At 38.2% G+C, this 17,351-nt stretch overlaps 1 protein-coding gene across 2 annotated transcripts in view; it reads right to left on the reverse strand.

Annotated features, from left to right (window-relative positions):
• Positions 1-1,307: 1,307 nt before the first annotated feature.
• The window catches only part of ARG1 (arginase 1), a 150,103-nt gene continuing 134,059 nt past the window's right edge, over positions 1,308-17,351 (reverse strand). Inside the window, exons 2-9 of one of the 2 annotated variants that reach the window (XM_081045241.1) lie at positions 11,107-11,222; positions 7,486-7,558; positions 5,345-5,519; positions 3,260-3,419; positions 2,864-2,958; positions 2,420-2,524; positions 2,063-2,199; positions 1,308-1,822 (exon numbers count right to left, since the gene is read on the reverse strand). In XM_081045241.1, the coding sequence (XP_080901367.1) occupies positions 1,656-1,822; positions 2,063-2,199; positions 2,420-2,524; positions 2,864-2,958; positions 3,260-3,419; positions 5,345-5,519; positions 7,486-7,558; positions 11,107-11,163 (969 nt within the window). In that variant the 5' untranslated portion in view covers positions 11,164-11,222 and the 3' untranslated portion in view covers positions 1,308-1,655. Of the gene's footprint in view, positions 1,823-2,062; positions 2,200-2,419; positions 2,525-2,863; positions 2,959-3,259; positions 3,420-5,344; positions 5,520-7,485; positions 7,559-11,106; positions 11,233-17,351 lie in introns of those variants that run through there. The other variant, XM_081045240.1, reaches the window with a different exon arrangement.

Here is a 17,351-nt window from a genome sequence, read left to right on the forward strand (position 1 = left end):
ATAGGCTTTTAAAAGAATTAGAATTAATCGGAGACATTAATTAATAGAAGACAGAAGTTTCATTTGGGTGTAGAATGTGCCTGAGGTGGGGGGGAAGGTGCCTTTCTTCATTACATCCTGAAAGTCCTGTTTGTTACTTGTTTTTAAATGAATAGTAACTGTCATGTGGCTCTGTCCAGTAGGACTTTCTGCAATGGTGGAAACATTCTCTGTCTGTGCTGTCTCATACCGTAGTTAGTAGCAACATGTGCCTATTGAGCACTTGAAACGTGGAATGGTATTTTAAATTTTATTAATTTTTAATTAAGTTAAATAACCACATGTGGCTACTATATTGGACAATACACATACTCTAAAGCAAGATCCCGCATAATTGCTCTTATCTGAAAGGAATTCAGTAAAATATCTTACAAAGTCCATAGTGTCAATAGTTAGGTTTAAAATTCTGGGCTGTTGGGCGGCCGGTTGGCTCAGTTGGTTAGAGTGCAGTGCTCGTAACATCAAGGTTGTCTATTCGATTCCCACAGGCCAGTGAAGCTGCGCCCTCCACAACTAGGTTGAAAACAACGACTTGACCTGGAGCTGGTGGGTCCTGAAAAAACACACTGTTCCTCAATATTCCCCAATTAAAAAAATCTGAGCTGCATGGTAAAGGCTGATGTGGCTATTGCAACAGCAGCAATAAAAGGCCCCTTTCCTGGGGCCTGCTTCCTTACAATCCACACGAGTTCTGCACAAGTGTGGGAGAAGCAGAGGAGTTTGCTGTCATGGTTTTGATCATAGTTTACTCTCGTTTATTTTATTCCACTCTTCTCACTATGTTCCAGAGCCAAGATGAGTTTTCTGGACTGTTTAAAGATTTCAGCTAATGAGAGACAGTGTAATTGCAATGAGTGAAGGATGGGGTGTTTGGAAATCACAGATAATATTAAGTGAAACCCCTCTCTGAATTAGCAGATCTTAGAAACAAATAGCATTTTGATTTCTTTCTTCTACCTCCCAGAGGCTACTATGCTCAAAATATAAACCAACACCATTTTTGAGGTTTAGAAAAAAAAAAAAAATGGTCGTCTAACATTAATGAATGTGGAGATTACGCAAGCCTTAGGATTACCCATTTTACAGATGAAAAAAACCAGAGCCAGAGTTTAGTTTCACCAAGGTCTTAACGATGTTTTGGGGATGATGATTTCACTGTGGCTTTTTAAATCCTTTTAGTAGTTTTAAGCAGGATGGATGCGTGTGTGTGTGTTTGTGTGTGTATTTTGCATATATTTGGAATCATGTAGACATGCTAGAATCTTATTATAAAGAGTTTATTATAAAAATCACATCTTTTGAACAACATGGAAATATGGTCCCTTTTCAGGTAGGGTAGTTTTATCTCCCGATATCAGGAATCCAATTGTATTATGTGTGGGGGCTTATATAGGAAATACAAGCTTTTTAATTTTACAAAACTTTGAATTTCCAAATGTTGAATTTCACACTGAGAAGGAATGGATGCAGTTTTTATTAATTGTATTAATATTTACTAAGGCAAAACATTCTTCTGAAACACCAAATATTTAAGAGGCTGACTGTGAGCGTCAATAAATTCTTAGATTTGCTAATCATGTCATTAGCTGTGAGATTCTTCCATACTGTTTCCACATTTACTTAGGTGGGTTAAGGTAGTCAAGAGGCTTATGATTACCCTCCCGGGCAACTCCAAAACAAGCCTGGGTTACTGCTACTGCTGTGTTGACGGTTCGCGTTACTTCTTCTGGTGTCTTCCCCAGAGATGGGTTCACTTCCATTATATCTAATCCTGATAGCAGCCCTACAACAACAAATGGAAATAAGGTAATTCATTAAATAGTTGACATTTTAAATTCAGTATCTTTGAAATATTTTCCAGGAGTGCAAAGCGTTTGTGTCCAACTGAAACGACTTTAGTTCTTGCCTCATGTGATGGGCATTCTGAAAGTGTCAATAGACGTTTGATTTTCAGATCAATAGATTTTCGGATCTATTGGCCATGTATATACTTGCTTCTTCATTCACTCAGATTTATACCTACCTGTTTTGTAAACTTCTTCTGTAATGTAGAGGCCTTCTCTGTAAGACAGACCTCCGATGACTGGTGTGCCAGTGGCTGGTGTGAAAGATGGGTCCAGTCCATCCACATCAAAGCTCAGATGAATTGGCCTTTTCTTTCTTTTAAGAGGTGGGGAAAGAGTTCAGTTTAATGTTGTCTTAATAGTAGATAAATATGGTTTTTACCTTTCTTTATAAAAAAGTAACTGAGTGAAGTTCTGTGATTTTACATAAAGGCTTTATTATTAACTTCCATCCGTTAGTGTCAGTAGCAAGTTCTTTTAATCATATTTAGGTTACAGAAGCGCACACACACACATGCAAGAGCAAGATATCGTACCTTCCTACTAGATAGCTGAGGGTTTCTTCCATCACCTTGCCAATTCCCAGTTTATCCACTTCAGTCATTGAAAAGAATTTAATACCCAGAGTTTTCAAAATGTAGCTATGAAAGAGGAGATATTAAGAGAATCTATAATTAATAAGGAGGCCGACTTTATACCCTCTTAGTTCCTTTCAAGAAAAAGATCAATGTGGTAAGATACATAAAATATTTAAATTCTGTAAACTGTGTATATATCAATATGATTTAACAACAAATCAAGATAAAAATCATCTGAACACATATATTTGTATGTACATGTATTTATATAAATATATGTAGACTTAAGTATAGATATATAGACTTGGTGCTTAAAATAATTTTTTTTCCTTGCTTTGGCCAGTATACCTAGCACTCAAAAGGATAAAAAGGATGGTAAGTCGCATCAAGGAATAAACTTACTGTTCTCCGGGGTCCACGTCTCTCAGGCCAATATACACAATATCTTTGGCAGATATGCAGGGAGTCACCCAGGAGAATCCTGGTATATCAGGGATCTAAAATTGCAATGTTTCCATTTGGTTATATATGCTTCTCTTGAACAAATCTTACATTGAAAGTTAAGGACACTTGTCGGACTGCATATATCTTAACCTCTGAAGCTCTGCAAACTTGCTTATAAAACTCTGCCCCACCTACTAAACCACCTTTATCCGCCAACCCGTTGCTTATGGGCTGTGAGAAAACAGTTTGAGATTATACCAAGAACCAGATGGCACAGGGGTTCTTCCTTCCACCTCCTAAACTTCTGCTAAAGTTTATTATTTTGTAATAATAGAACAGCGACCAGCCTTTTACCTTTCCCTTTAGTTCCTTCAAAAGGAAGGACACAGGTTGTCCATGTAAGTTCCCACTTGAGGTCGTCTGTGGAGTGTTGACGTCGGCGTGAGCGTCCACCCAAATGACACAGAGATCCGGGTGGACCCTGGCATGGCCAGATACACTGCCAATCGCCAAGCTTTAGAGGAAAAAGTTGGAATGTCAGGTTTGCAGTATCATCACATACATCATATTATTCACTCAGTGCTCTTGCTTGATTTTCCTTTAAGTCAAAGTGGCTGATATTTCTCATAGGTTTTAAATTGAAGATACCAACTAAATAATGAAAACAATAGAGAAAGTAGAGAGCTTACACTTAATGTTTACTAACAAGTTATATTTACATCAAGACATTACTAAATAATTTGTAATTTTTTTTCGAAACCATCGTCGACTAAAGTTGCAGCTTTAGTTTCACCAAAAATTGAACTTGTGTAACAATACTGGGCACACAAGAAATTCCTTAGCATGATACACTATTCCATTTTCAGGGTTACAGCAGGTTTCTTTTCTGCAGTCTCATCTCTCTTGGTAAATATTTGATTACCCCGGGTGAATTATGACAGAGTCCTTCCATTTTTTCTTAAATCTAATTCTTTACAATTGGAAAGCATCTCTCAGTCATCCTTATATCCACTTTAGCCAGTATATTCCGGGTTCGCACTCACTCTGTTCAACGCTCAGATACTGTGCTTGAACTTCCTAGTTTCCTGCCAAACATTTAAAGACCCACTCTTACACTGGTCCAGACTCTACAGTTCATCTGAAACACTCCAAGCTCCAGAAAATTTGCCTGAATGGAACAGCTAAGTATTACCTAACACAACAGCTAAAAGATTAGTGTTTTTCATACAATGCCTATATCCATCCACTCATAAATGTTGCAAGTAGAATTCAGAGAATCATGAACTTTTCGATTCTCCAGGTGGAAGCAGTCATGCCTTGATGTTCTGGCATTGATTATTCGTCTTGATGTTTGTTTCTCTTTAGGTTTCTTGTCTTTTATGGCACTCTTAAAATTTACACTTAAATTTTTTTCCACTTAAAATAGAGAGGCCCAATTTCTTAATTGCAGTTTGTCACAGAAGCCTTGCTAAGGGTTTGGTTTTGGAAGAAAAAAGTGAGGGAGTGGAAGTATTTGACTCCTGCATCAAGAGTCATTGTAATGTTTATACTTTCTAATCTAGTCACACTTCTGGTAACTTATTTTGGGACCTTAAGAGTAAACATTAAAAAGGCTCATGCACAAAAACTACTTTTGCCACATTATTTGTAATGGTGAAAATTTGAAAATAACCTGAATATCTGACAACATGTGCGTGTATAATGATATAATGCCTTAATGGAAACTTATGCACGAGTAAAAACTTATGCTTATGTATATCATGAAGTAACATAAGGAAATCTGTACTGTAGATTAAGAACAAAACATAGACTACCACATAGACACACACACACTCACAACTGTCAGACAAAGTCATGTATTATGTTGGTGCAAAAGTAATTGCTGTTTTTGCAATTATTTTTAACCTTTTAAACTGCAATTACTTTTGCACCAACCTAATACAAGTGAGAAAAAATGGCAAGGAAATACACCAGATTTTCAATTCCAGTTGAAATGGTTGTTAGGGAATTACAATTACCTCTGTTTTATTTTCTCTTTTATATGTGTGTGTGTTTCAAAAATGCTATAATTATTACTTTTATAATGGAAAACACCTTTAAATGCTGACCTAAATGGGTTATCCCTTTATTGGTAATCAAGTACAATAAGCTGACTATGCATTTCTCAGTGCTTATTTATTTAGAAATGTAAGCCTGTGCTGACTATTTTACTGAAATTCATATTTCATGTATTTTCTGCTGTAATGAAGGTAATGCAAGATTTTAGATAGTCTGTTTCCAAAATAAAGTAGTAACCAAGAAATTTTTTTTAAAGGCAGAAAAATCAGTATGAACTATTGATCAATGCTTCTCCTTCCATATTTTCTTTCTCAAGTTTTGGTTACCCTGGCTGTATGCCTTTTGTGCCCAATTCCCATAAACATCATCATTAAACAGGACCTGTGGTCTCCACCCAGGACCAGGCTGGTCCTTCCACTCTTCTTGACTTCTGCCACCACACCAGCCAGCTGCTCGTTTGCTTTTCCCACAGACCTTGGATTCTTCACAATTTGGAAGGGACTGTCATTGGGGACATCAACAAAGGGCAGGTCCCCATAATCTTTTACATCACACTCTATAATTAAAATGAAAAGTCACAGGTTACTAAATAAAAACGGATTACAAAACCGTCTGTGCAGGGTGATTTTAAAATTACAAAATACGTATATTTTCTAACGTATAAGCAAAGAAAAACAATCTGGTGGGACTGTACAAGTTGTGAAGGTAGAAACCATGTCTACTTTGGCCTGAGGTCATCATCTCACCTGTGCCCCACACCGCTGCCTGCTGTACACTGGGTTCTCAGTAAATATTTCTTGAATTCATCCACTTAGGCTGGTAAGTACCACGGTGGTAACCTTCTGGTTTGGGTTTAGTGGGTGGCAGTCATCCTGTCTCTGTCTCTGCTTACGTACTTTCTACTTTTCTACCATAATCATGTTTTCTATTGATAATAAAGAAGTAGTTTAAATATAAATAAGTATATGTATATGGATCCCAAGGAAAATACACCAGTATTTTCTAAATTTTCTGATTCCATATTAACAATCCAATCTGACACCTGCTGAAGCACTTCGGCTCCTCCTCCGTCCATTGACCTTGTCTTATAGTGGTACTGTCAGAATTAAATAAGGATATGTAATTACCATCCAACCTAACACTTCAGCAAGCTAGGGAAATAAAGGCTTCCTTATTACATTATAATAAGGTAACCCAAAGTTCCTAAGGACCTGGGGACACTTCTTACAAGGCCCTGCATTAGGCTTCAAGGTACAGAACTTTATGTAACACTGTGATGGGGGCTCAGTTCAGTGTTCTGAACTAACTAGTCTTCGTGTATTGTATTTATTCATGTCTCTGTGTATCTGGGGTTCAATAATACCTTCAGGAGATTTAACCCGATATAAGATGTGAACAAATTATGCTTGTTAACTGGTCCAGTCCATTTACCCAAACCTTCTGTTCTCTTTTAGGGTCTCTCTCTCTCTCTCTCTCTCTCTCTCTCTCTCTCTCGGTCTCTCTCTCTCTCTGTCTCCCTTTCTCTCTCTCTTTAGCTTTAATTCTTATTTACTAAAATTTTCTGAAATTGATTCATTTTAAGTGTACAGGTCAATGAATTTTAGAAATATCTACAGTCTTTCAGCCACCACCACAGTTGAGATTTAGAAACTTCCATTACTCCCCACAGCTCCCTCAGGCCCCTTTGCAGTCACTGCATCCCATGGTATGGATGGGCCACCTTTCGTTTATCCCTCTACTGGCTGATGAACATTTTGTTGTTTCCATTTTTAGGGCTATTATAAATAACGTTGCTACAAACCTTCTAGTACAAACAATTGTATGGATGTGTCTTTCCACTTCTCTTGGATAAATACCAAGAGAAGGAGTATGTTTGCTGGGTCAAAAGGTAAATGTATGCTGAAGAAACTGCCAAACAGCTTTCCAAAGTAGCTGTATCATTACTCACTCTCATGGGAAATATCGGAGGGTCCTAGTTGCTCCATATCCTTGCCAACACTTTATCAGAGTTTTGTACATAAAGATGACATTTACTTTAGCCTACACTTTTAAAATATCACTTTTTATTTGCATGCCTATATGTGTGTGTGTGTGTGTGTGTGTGTGCGTGTACATGCATACACACGTCATTATTAGTACTGTTTTATTTCCTCTTACAAATAGGGGTCTTCTTGCTAGTAGTGTACTTCCTGCTGTCCTTTGCCTTTCAGTTTCAATCCCACCAACTCCCCTACCACCCACCCCAGCCCCAGCTTTTGCACACATAGATTCTCTTATGCAGTAGTCTGGCTGGAAAGACAAAATACCTGAGTAAATAAGCAATATTTATTGAGCATTCTCCCCATACGCTTTATATTTTTTGTTTATTTTATTTTTTACAGGATGTGCTTCTAAAGTTATTGCCCATGCTGCAGTTCTGTGGCACAGATGTCACTCCAGACACACCCCATTTAACAGGAGCCTGTTTCTTCCTTCAGAGTAGGAAGGAAGTCAGGCTGATCATCTTTCAGCTTAAAAATTACCTTGTTCTTTAAGTTTCTCAAGCAGGCCAGCCTTTCTCAATACCTTAGGGCCTTCTTCCACTCCTCCTCGTGGCTGAACAATTAAAAAATAAAGTAATTCAGACATGCTCTTGATCATCAGATGCCCCAATAGGAAACTCTTTTCATTATTTAATCAGTTGAATAGTAACCATTTTTTGAGTTTCGACAGAGCCAGAAATAAACTATCTCATTTAATCATCACAGCAAGGTAGATTGGATTGTGCCTGTGTCAAATAAGACGCCCCAGAATCAGAAAGGTTAGTTTCCTGCAGGCCTGCAGCTAACAAGTGACAGAGCCTTTGAACCTGATCCAGTTCCTACAGATTCTAACACCTGCATCTCATCTTCCCATCACACCATGTTACCAACAGTGAACATTTATTTTGTGCAAAAGCACTCTGATAGGTGAAGATACAGTGATGAAAAGGAGAGGATTTCTGTCTTTGAGTAATGCACAAGCTAATCGGAGATTTGGATATTTCACCCCAATTACAGCACTTGGAGATTTGCTTCCAAGCAGATAGAAGATGTCATAACAAAAACAGGAAGCCAGGGACAGAATGTGTCAGGTGGAGCAAATGACATTTCAGCTGAGTGATGCAACATGAGTTCAGGAAAATGGATGGGGTGATGGAGAAATTTTGCAAACCAGAGGAACAGCTTGGGTAAAAAAAAGCACTAAAAAAAAAATGTGGCACGAAAGAGACCCACATGCAGATCGTCATAGTAGTATGGGTAGAAAGCAGGCAACAGGGACATGCATCACCTGGGAGCAGAAACCACAAAGACCAACCTATTATTTCAAGTTTTGACCTGCTCGATAAGCACAGTGGACAAGAATTCTACCCTTGCTGTTTTTACATCAGGGAAACCAACACGCTTCCTCCTGGCCCTAAATCTTCTCTAGTCTCCTGGCTGATTAGTGATCTGAAGATACAATTCTCTTGTGTATCTCTCTGATTCTACTTTCCAGCAAGGGTTTTAGATACAACGTTATCTTGTGTTGTCAGAATGAAAAGAGGCGCCAAAAGACAGGTGTGTGTATCCCTAGGATTGGGCTGTGGCACCAAGCCAAGCAAGTATCTCCTCCCAATTCAAATTAGCAGAAGGCTTGTCCTGGCTGCCCGGTAAATCCTGGTTGTTAGATTCCTGTCTCTGGCAGCAAGGGACCCCACATGCTCTGCCTGACACTTGGCTCCTTTACTCCATTCCCTTTCCTCAGATATATTCTGCAGATATATTCTCTCCTTCTTAAAACCCATTGGAGTGCTGCTTGGCTTCTCTTTTGCCTTTGGTTGTGTGTTTGTTTTCATCTTCTTTCCATTCTTAGACTTCGGTCCCAGGTTCTTTACACGGCAGCAGTGTATTTTGTAGTGTAGCACTGACACTTACCAGACCCTGAAAAATGGTCAGTTCGATCAAACGTCCCTGGCGATTTTCTCTCTCTCCCTTTTAAACTTCAGAACAAATCTTAGTTGACTCTGTATTTGCTTCAGCATAGTCATTACATTTCCCAGAGCGACACTTCCTAGCATTCTTTTTGTTTGTTTGATTCAAACTGCTCCACACAAGCTGTCTTTTCGCATTGCTTAGTTTATCGGCCCACTTTGGAAATCACTTATTAGCTCTGCCTCCTTTGAAGCTGGGTCCTGGTTCCTACCTGGCCACCAGTGTAAGATCCACTGTGACTAAAGAGGCATCAGTGCAGGTCAGGGACACAGGCTTTGGGATCAAACAGTCCTGTCTGGAATCACACAGTCAAGTGAGTGACTTGAGCAGATTACCAAACCTCTGAGCCTTAGTTAACTGTAAAATAAATGTAATACCTACCTCATTTTTTGCCACCACATGCCTCCTACTTCCCACTGCCTTACAAGGGCGTGAGACAGGGGATGGAGTCCCTTCTCAGACTCAACTTTCTGGCCATCTGCGCTTGAATCCTCTCCGTTGCTTGTCTGTGAGACTTTTACCTCCTTTAGGAGAGGACACATGCTTATATGTTGGCCATTTTCCCTCCTCTATACTATGGTTTAATGTAGAAAAAACGCTCTCTCTGAGCCCTTACTATCATGAGACAATAGCTTCATTCTCATGAGGCCATGTTTTAATGACGGAAGGGCTGTAGGGAGATGAAAAGAATTACTGAGAGCAGAAAATGCATCAGGTTATATTTCAAAATACTATCCTTTAGAGGGGCTGTTATTATCAGCATAAGACCTTCTGCTGAGGTCTAGGGCCAAGTGCATGTTCAGGATCCTTCCTTCCTTCCTTCCTTCCTTCCTTCCTTCCTTCCTTCCTTCCTTCCTTCCTTCCTTCCTTCCTTCCTTCTTTCCTTTCTTCTTTCCTCCTTCCTTCTTTCCTTCCTTCTGTTTTTCTTTCCTTACCTCCTTCCTTCATTTCTGTTTCCTGCCTTCTTTTTCTTCTTTCATGTCAGCTATTTCAGTCTTGTCTTTGTAAGAACCTGTCCTAAGAATAAGTGACCATATTGTGGATTTCGCAATAACCCCAGCCTTAAAAGAAACACTTCTGTGTCAGCAAAAATGTCCCTGTATTCTGGGAGAGGCCTTTGAAGGATTTCCAAGGGGAGTGAGGCAGTATTTACTGACAGTCCACCTGCAGTTTGGGTCTCTAACCTCTGACCTGTCCCATTTAGTTTTGCAATAAAAAGCCAGAGTGCAAAGCAAGAGTTCAAAACTGAGAGGAGTGAAACGCTGACCAGGTGAACAAAGAGAAAGTTCTGAGAAACCTAGAGGAGACTCCACTTAAAATAATGACAAAAAATTTAACCTTAAGAGTTTAATTTCACATTTTGTCTTGCTTGCTCTTGTTTTTGTTCTTTTTTTCTTTTTCTTTAAACACAGACACATGCTGGAGTCTAAGCTCTCTGTAATCTCATATTGACCAGAATGAATGTGCCCAGACAGAAAAATACATTGTATATTTCAATGTTGCTGGCATGCTCTGGCAATCTGGGAGTTTCATAAATCCACGAGTCCTTTCCATGTTGCCAACTTACAGTCAGAATTTCTTTCAGTTTTCTTTTTTCCTCCTTCAAAGAGAGGCACACAAAGGCTCCTCCCTAGTCCATGGACTAACACTTTTCTAGAATCATTAAAGCACTCAAATAATATGAATCATTCACAAGTTGCATAAAGCAAAAATATATAGCTGATCCAAATTAAAAGAACTCTGATCATTGCCGACAATCTATTAAATTTTTCTAAGCATTAATTACACAACTAAATACATGTGTTTTCTTAAAATTTTCTCTCTCCATATATACACAGTACCATCAAAAGCAAAGAGAGCACAGAAATCTAAATGAGTAGAGGCAATGCAGAAATAGTCCATTTCCATTCAAATAAAAATATTTTCTCTTAAAAAATATGAGGAAAAAGTTTGTAGAGTCAAATGAAATCAGCTGTGGCTGATCATAATTATACAAAGTTGTAAAACGGTGAGACGACTTTAAAATATATACCATTTTGGGGGCCAGGGTATATGAGGAAATGTAACTAACCACATAATAACAATGACTGATTATTAAGTCTGGAACTTTCTAATAAATTCTAGATATTCAAAGCCAGGCTTTTTACTCACCTGTCCCTTGGAGAAAGGCGCTCCGATGATCCCTATGGATTTGGGCTTTGAACTCATGCTCTGATACTTCTTGTCACTGCACCTGAGTTCTCCAACCAGTCTCTAGTCTCTGCGATCTTCAATGATAGAAAGCACATTTTTTTCCCCATTTATAATTGGGTTGAATCTGTTTACCTTATTCTAATGAGGAAGACTGGCTCCACCTACTCAACCAAACAGGGGCAATCGACTGAAGTCTCCAAAGTTCTTCATACATGAAATAACCATAAATCCTCTGAGTCCAGGTCTCTCATTAGATGAGATTATCATGTCACCAATTCACAGCCATCTGACATTAACCTTCCCTAATCACAACCTTTATTGCCTAATCATAATAAGCTTTTCTAATCATAATCAATTAATCATCGCAAAAGCTGTGCCCTGGCTCTATTTGTGCAAACTCAGGGAAGAGCACTTACCTCATCAGGCCTCTGGGTCCTCCTGTGTCAAAAAGGGCTGGGACCAGCAAGATGGTCTCTCACATCCTTGGGAGCCCTACAACCCCTCAGGTTTGTAGGGTTCAAGTTTAACACACTAGGATTAATGGTTAATCCATGAGCTATACTTCATACACCAGTAGGGTGCAGTCTTAGGGAAAGCATATGACTTCCTTTTCTGATTAATACTTAAAGAAAAACCTAATTACCTAACTAACAAGCCAAAGGGTTTACTATGTGAAGTTTGAAATATTGTGTGTAGGAAAATAACAGTTTTTGGAATCATAATATCATAATCAAGATACAAAAGTAATAATGGCCAACACTAAGTTTTTATCATGTGCCACGTGCTGCTCTGTTTTATATTATCTCATCTAATCTTTGTATCAACTTTATGGCAGGTCTCTGCATTTTACTGATACAGAAGCTGAAGCTCAGAGAGGTTGCCAAATGTCACACACAGGTTGTAGAGGAAAAGTCATGATTCACTCTTAAAAGTTCTGAATCCACCCAACCTGTGGGCGAGTGTCAGCTCCTCATGCCTGTCAGACCTGTGTGGGGAGCTGTTTATTGTCATTCAGAAATATAGATTTAGAAAAAATGCACGCTGAAAATTCTTCTGACTTTACAATGACACGATTCAATTGTAATTTAAAAGGAAGATTTTTAGTGGTTACCAGAGGGCAAGGGGGGAGGGGGGTGGGAGACGAGGGTAAGGGGAATCAAATATATGGTGATGGAAGGAGAACTGACTCTGGGTGGTGAACACACAATGGGATTTATAGATGATGTAATACAGAATTGTACACCTGAAATCTATGTAATTTTACTAACAATTGTCACCCCAATAAACTTTAAAAAAATAAATAAATAAAAGGAACATTTGCTTCATAGAAACTAGTTTATTTTTCTTATTGGTGGGAGAGAACATTATGCAGCATTTAAATTCCATGAAGGCAGAGAATTTTGTTTGTTGTATCCCCAGGACCTAAAGAGTGCTGATATATGATAAACACTCAATAAATATTTACAGAATAAGTGAATGAGGAAACAAAGGTCTCACAGATTCATTTTAATTGAACCATTTTCCAAATAGGCCCCTATCGTTCACTTATGGATTTGCTTGTAATTCGTAGGTATTTACTTGTGGTATTTTGTATAGCTAGATATGAAACTCTTTTGGTGTTGACATTGCATATAAGTTTTCCCAACTGTCAGTAATCTGAAAATTTTGTATCTGTTTTCACGCAAAATCCTTAATTTCTAAATAGGCAACTAAATAATTTTCCCATTATGCTTTGTGCTTTAGAAGTTTTGCTTAAGTCTTTCCTACTCCAAAATCACAAATATATATTTCTATAATTTCTTCTATTTGCTTTAGAGTTTTTCTTTAGTTCTCTAATTCATCTACACCCATCTTTGTATATTGTGTAAGTTTCTCAACTACTTTTTTCCCTATACAATCTATCAGTTTCCTAAACAATACCCACTGAACAGTCCATTCATTTTGCCTCATTAATTTAAGGAGTATCTCCACCATATACCAAGTTCTCCTACATATATAGATGTGTCACTGAGCTGTTTCTTCTGTCCCATTGGCTTATTTACCTGTGGCTGCACCAGGTCCACACTGTTTTATTACCATGACTTATGGCATATCTTACCATTCTTTGGACAAGAGTAGCATTTTTGCTCTTTTTCTTCAAAATTGAATTAGTTATTCATGGGCCTCTATTCTCCATATATTTAGAATAAGTTGTTAGAGTACCCCCCACAAAAAAAATCCCCCCTAGAATTTTTGCTAAATTTACAGATTAATCAGTAAAGATTTGTTATCTTTCAAATTTCATTGCCTGAAAAACGGACAACAACAACAACAACAACAACAAATCTCGAACATCTGAAAGTTCCTCCTATATCAAGCTGAGATTGCCTTCTTGTTATTTGAGTCATTGATCACAACCCTTTGATCCAAGTAAAACACACTATCTCTTGACTGTCATGTCTTTCTTGGGTCCTCTATCATTTAGACTGTATATCTCCAAATACCTCACCAGTTTCTTGTATCACATGGTTGATACTTTCCTTCAGGTCACCAACTATGGTCACTCTCTTCAAAACATCTCTGACTTCCTTTTGCCCTGCTTAAGTATGTGGTTCCATTCAGAACTAAGTGCATATATATCCAGGTGTAAATGAAGTCATCTGGCCCATCAAAGACGCATTTCATAATGCCTCACATTTCCAGGTCACTGATAAAAATATCAAACAGGGCAGCACTAATGTAAGAACTCCTTGGCATTCCACTGGAAACCTCAATTCAGATTGTCATAGCTCCATTAATTAAGCATTAGTTCCTAAGTATAGCTGTTCACTCAATTCCTAAGTCAAACACGCCATATTGTCCATAAAGACATCATAAGGAAAACTACCAGGTTTGGCAATAAATTCTTGCTACATTTTGTCTGCTACCTTTTGTCGACTACCAGTCTGATTTCCCTGTCATAGGTGATGAGTTGACCCTAACAGACCCTGTTCTTGCTAAACTCATGCTGATTTCTAGTGATCACTGCTTCCTTTTTTGTTGTAAACATAAACCATCTTTTCAATCCTCAAAATTATAGTCTCAGGACTTCTAAAGGAAGAAGATAGAGGGCATCTTACCTATGTCATTCTATCAGAGCTCCATTTTTCCCAGCTCAAGCTTTACCCTTATTTTGGAGTTTTAAATGTCCTTGTACTATCAGTACAAAACTCTTCACCAATCTCTTTATCCCCACTCCCTCTCTCTAAAATCCTATCTGGCATTTCCCTGCGGATGGGACCACATCTAATTTAACTTTGATCCAAAATGCTAGAGTGAAATTTGGCACATAGGCCCTTATATTAGTTTCCCAGGGCTACCAATAAAATACTACAAGCTGGATGACTGAAAACAGCAGAAATCTATTGTCTCATAACTCAAGAGGCTAGAAGTCTAAAATCAAAATGTTGCAGATCTGACAGTTTATTATTGGTGCAAATGCAACTGATTTCTGAATATTAATTTGGTATCCTGCTACTTTATTAAATTCATTTATCAGTTCTAATAGTTCTTTGGTGTTGTCTTTGGGAATATAGAATCATGTCATCTGCATATAATGACAATTTTACTTCCTCCTTACCAATTTGGATGCCTTTTGTTTCTTTTTCTTGTCTGATTGCTGTGGCTAGAACTTCCAGCACTATGTTGAATGAAAGTGGAGAAAGTGGGCAACCTTGTCTTGTTCCTGATCTTAAGGGGAACGGTTTTAGCTTTCCCCCATTGAGTATGACGTTAGCTATGTATTTATTATATATGGCCTTTATTATGTTGAGATATGATCTTTCTATTCCCATTTTCTTAAGAGTTTTTATCATAAATGGCTGTTGGATTTTGTCAAATGCTTTTTCTGCATCTATTGGTATGACCATATGATTTTTATTTTTCATTTTGTTAGTGTGGTATATCACATTGATTTGTGAATATTGAACCAACCTTGCATACCAGGAATGAATCCCACTTGATTGTACTGTATGATCTTTTTAATGTATTGCTGAATACTGTTTGCTAATATTTTGTTGAGGACCTTTACATCTATGTTTAGCAGTTTGGGGAATATAATCAATTATGTTGTAAAAATTTTATAGGGTATCCGATAGACACTTGTCTTATTAGGCAGATCACTTCATGGATGGTGTAGGTGCCTGACCACTGCAGTGCACATCTGAAGCTGAAGCTGAATAATAATGAGTGTCAACTATAATTTAATATGTATATAGTCACAGGATGTGGAGTACAGCATAAGAAATAGAGTTAGTGGAACTGCAATAGCTATGTACGATGTCAGAGGGGTAGCAGATTGGGGGGGGAGGTATCATTTTGTGAGGGGTACAAATGTCTAACTATTACATTGTTTTGTACACCTGAAACTAATAATAAAACAAATGTTGCAGATTCATGCTTCTTCTGAAACCTATAGAGGTTTCAGAAGAAGGGGTATCCTTGCCTTTTCCGAATTTCTGGTGGTTTTCCAGCAATCTTTGGTATTTCTTGGCTTATAGAGGCATCACTCTAATCCTCTGTCTTTACATCCCTGTAACTCTGTGTTTTCAATGCCATCATCTTATATGGACACAGGTCCTATTGGATTAAGGGCCCAACTTACTTCAGTATTACCTCATCTTAACTAATTATATCTGCAATAACACTATTTCCACATAGGGCCACATTCTGAGGCACTGGAGATTAGGATTTCAACATACCTTTTGGAGGGACACAGTGCAGCTCCTAAGAGACCTCAATAAATATTTTTGCAATAATAAAGGATGGATAAGTAAGTTGCATAATGAGAGAAACCAAAAAAACCCAAACAAACAACAACAAAAAAATGACATAGCTCTTACTCTCTACCTCTTTCTCTTTCTAAGTCTCCAAACTGTGGCCTATTTCTTCATTGTCTTTTAATCACACAGCTAACAAACAAGACTCTTTTCAGATGAAGCCCAGGATCCTTAGCACTTTTACAGAGAACTGGAAAATACACAAAATCCAAAGGACTAAATCTCTAATGGAGTGATTTTAGGAAGTCATTTTGTTTGATGCATTGGTTGGACTCTACACTCAGTAAAGTAAGGATGAGCCTGCTCCTGGAATACCTTGAATTTACGGAAATGTTCAAACTGATGATCCCTGGGTAAGTGACCTAGTAATGTCTAGAGAAAAACTCTCTTAACCCTTTGAGGCATGCTAGAAGTCAAAGCAGACTGAGTGGCCATGAATAAAGTTTCACTCTGTCTAGCTCATGTCATTTCACAAATATATTTTATGGCCTCTTCCTGTTTCTTTGCCTTCCTCTCTCTTTACCTAGCCAGACTTGAAGCAGTACTCCTGGGAGTATGGAGCCTATAGAAACCAAAATATGGAAGAGTAATATCACTGATCTCTCTATGAGTGTAGGGAACTAAAGGAGCACCAGGTGACAGACAGTAACCCAGAAGGGGGAACTCCACCACTTTGGTGCCCTGAGGTCTCCAGAGATGTCACCCAGTGCTCAAATGGACCCTGATCTATAGGCTTGGGTTGGGGGAAGATGGTTACATCTCACTATGTAGGTTACATCTACCGACTCCCACGAGATATAAAGAATAGGGAGAAGGAAGAAAGTATAAATCATAGGAAATTAACATCACTAGTTTCATGAGCACATATGAGTCCCCTTTGAGTGACTCCTAGAAATAGTGCGGGACTTAATGTCCGACACTCAAAGGCAAAGATGGAACCAGAGAACTACTGTATATGCCCATTATTGGGGTCTAGATCTAGTCCAAGGTATATGTGGCCTGGAACATAAGATGACAGCCATCTGAAATAACTGTGACCCCTGAGGCAGTGTGGTTTGTCCAAGTCACACAGCAAATTGAGTCTAAAGCTGAGAATGGAATCCACATTTCTTGTATCTCTCTCATGCTATTACCGTTTCTTCACACCACCTCTCTTCATCTGCATGACTTCTTCTTTCTTATAAATGAGAAGATCAATCTTTAGCTTTGAAAAGATGAAGGGGATATTCAGAGTCTTTCAGAAACCAAACCTGGTGAGTAAGCAGTGTACCACACACTCAAAAAAAATGACAAAGAATCTGCAGAAAATTTATCATGTTCTTTACTCAAATACAGAGCGTCAAACCATGTTGATATTTTATTTCAGGACTTTCTTTTGATTTGTTCTATTAAAGGGTGGATTCCCTC

The sequence above is a fragment of the Rhinolophus hipposideros genome (assembly GCF_964194185.1).
Source record: "Rhinolophus hipposideros genome assembly, chromosome: 3".
Lineage (NCBI taxonomy): Eukaryota > Metazoa > Chordata > Mammalia > Chiroptera > Rhinolophidae > Rhinolophus > Rhinolophus hipposideros.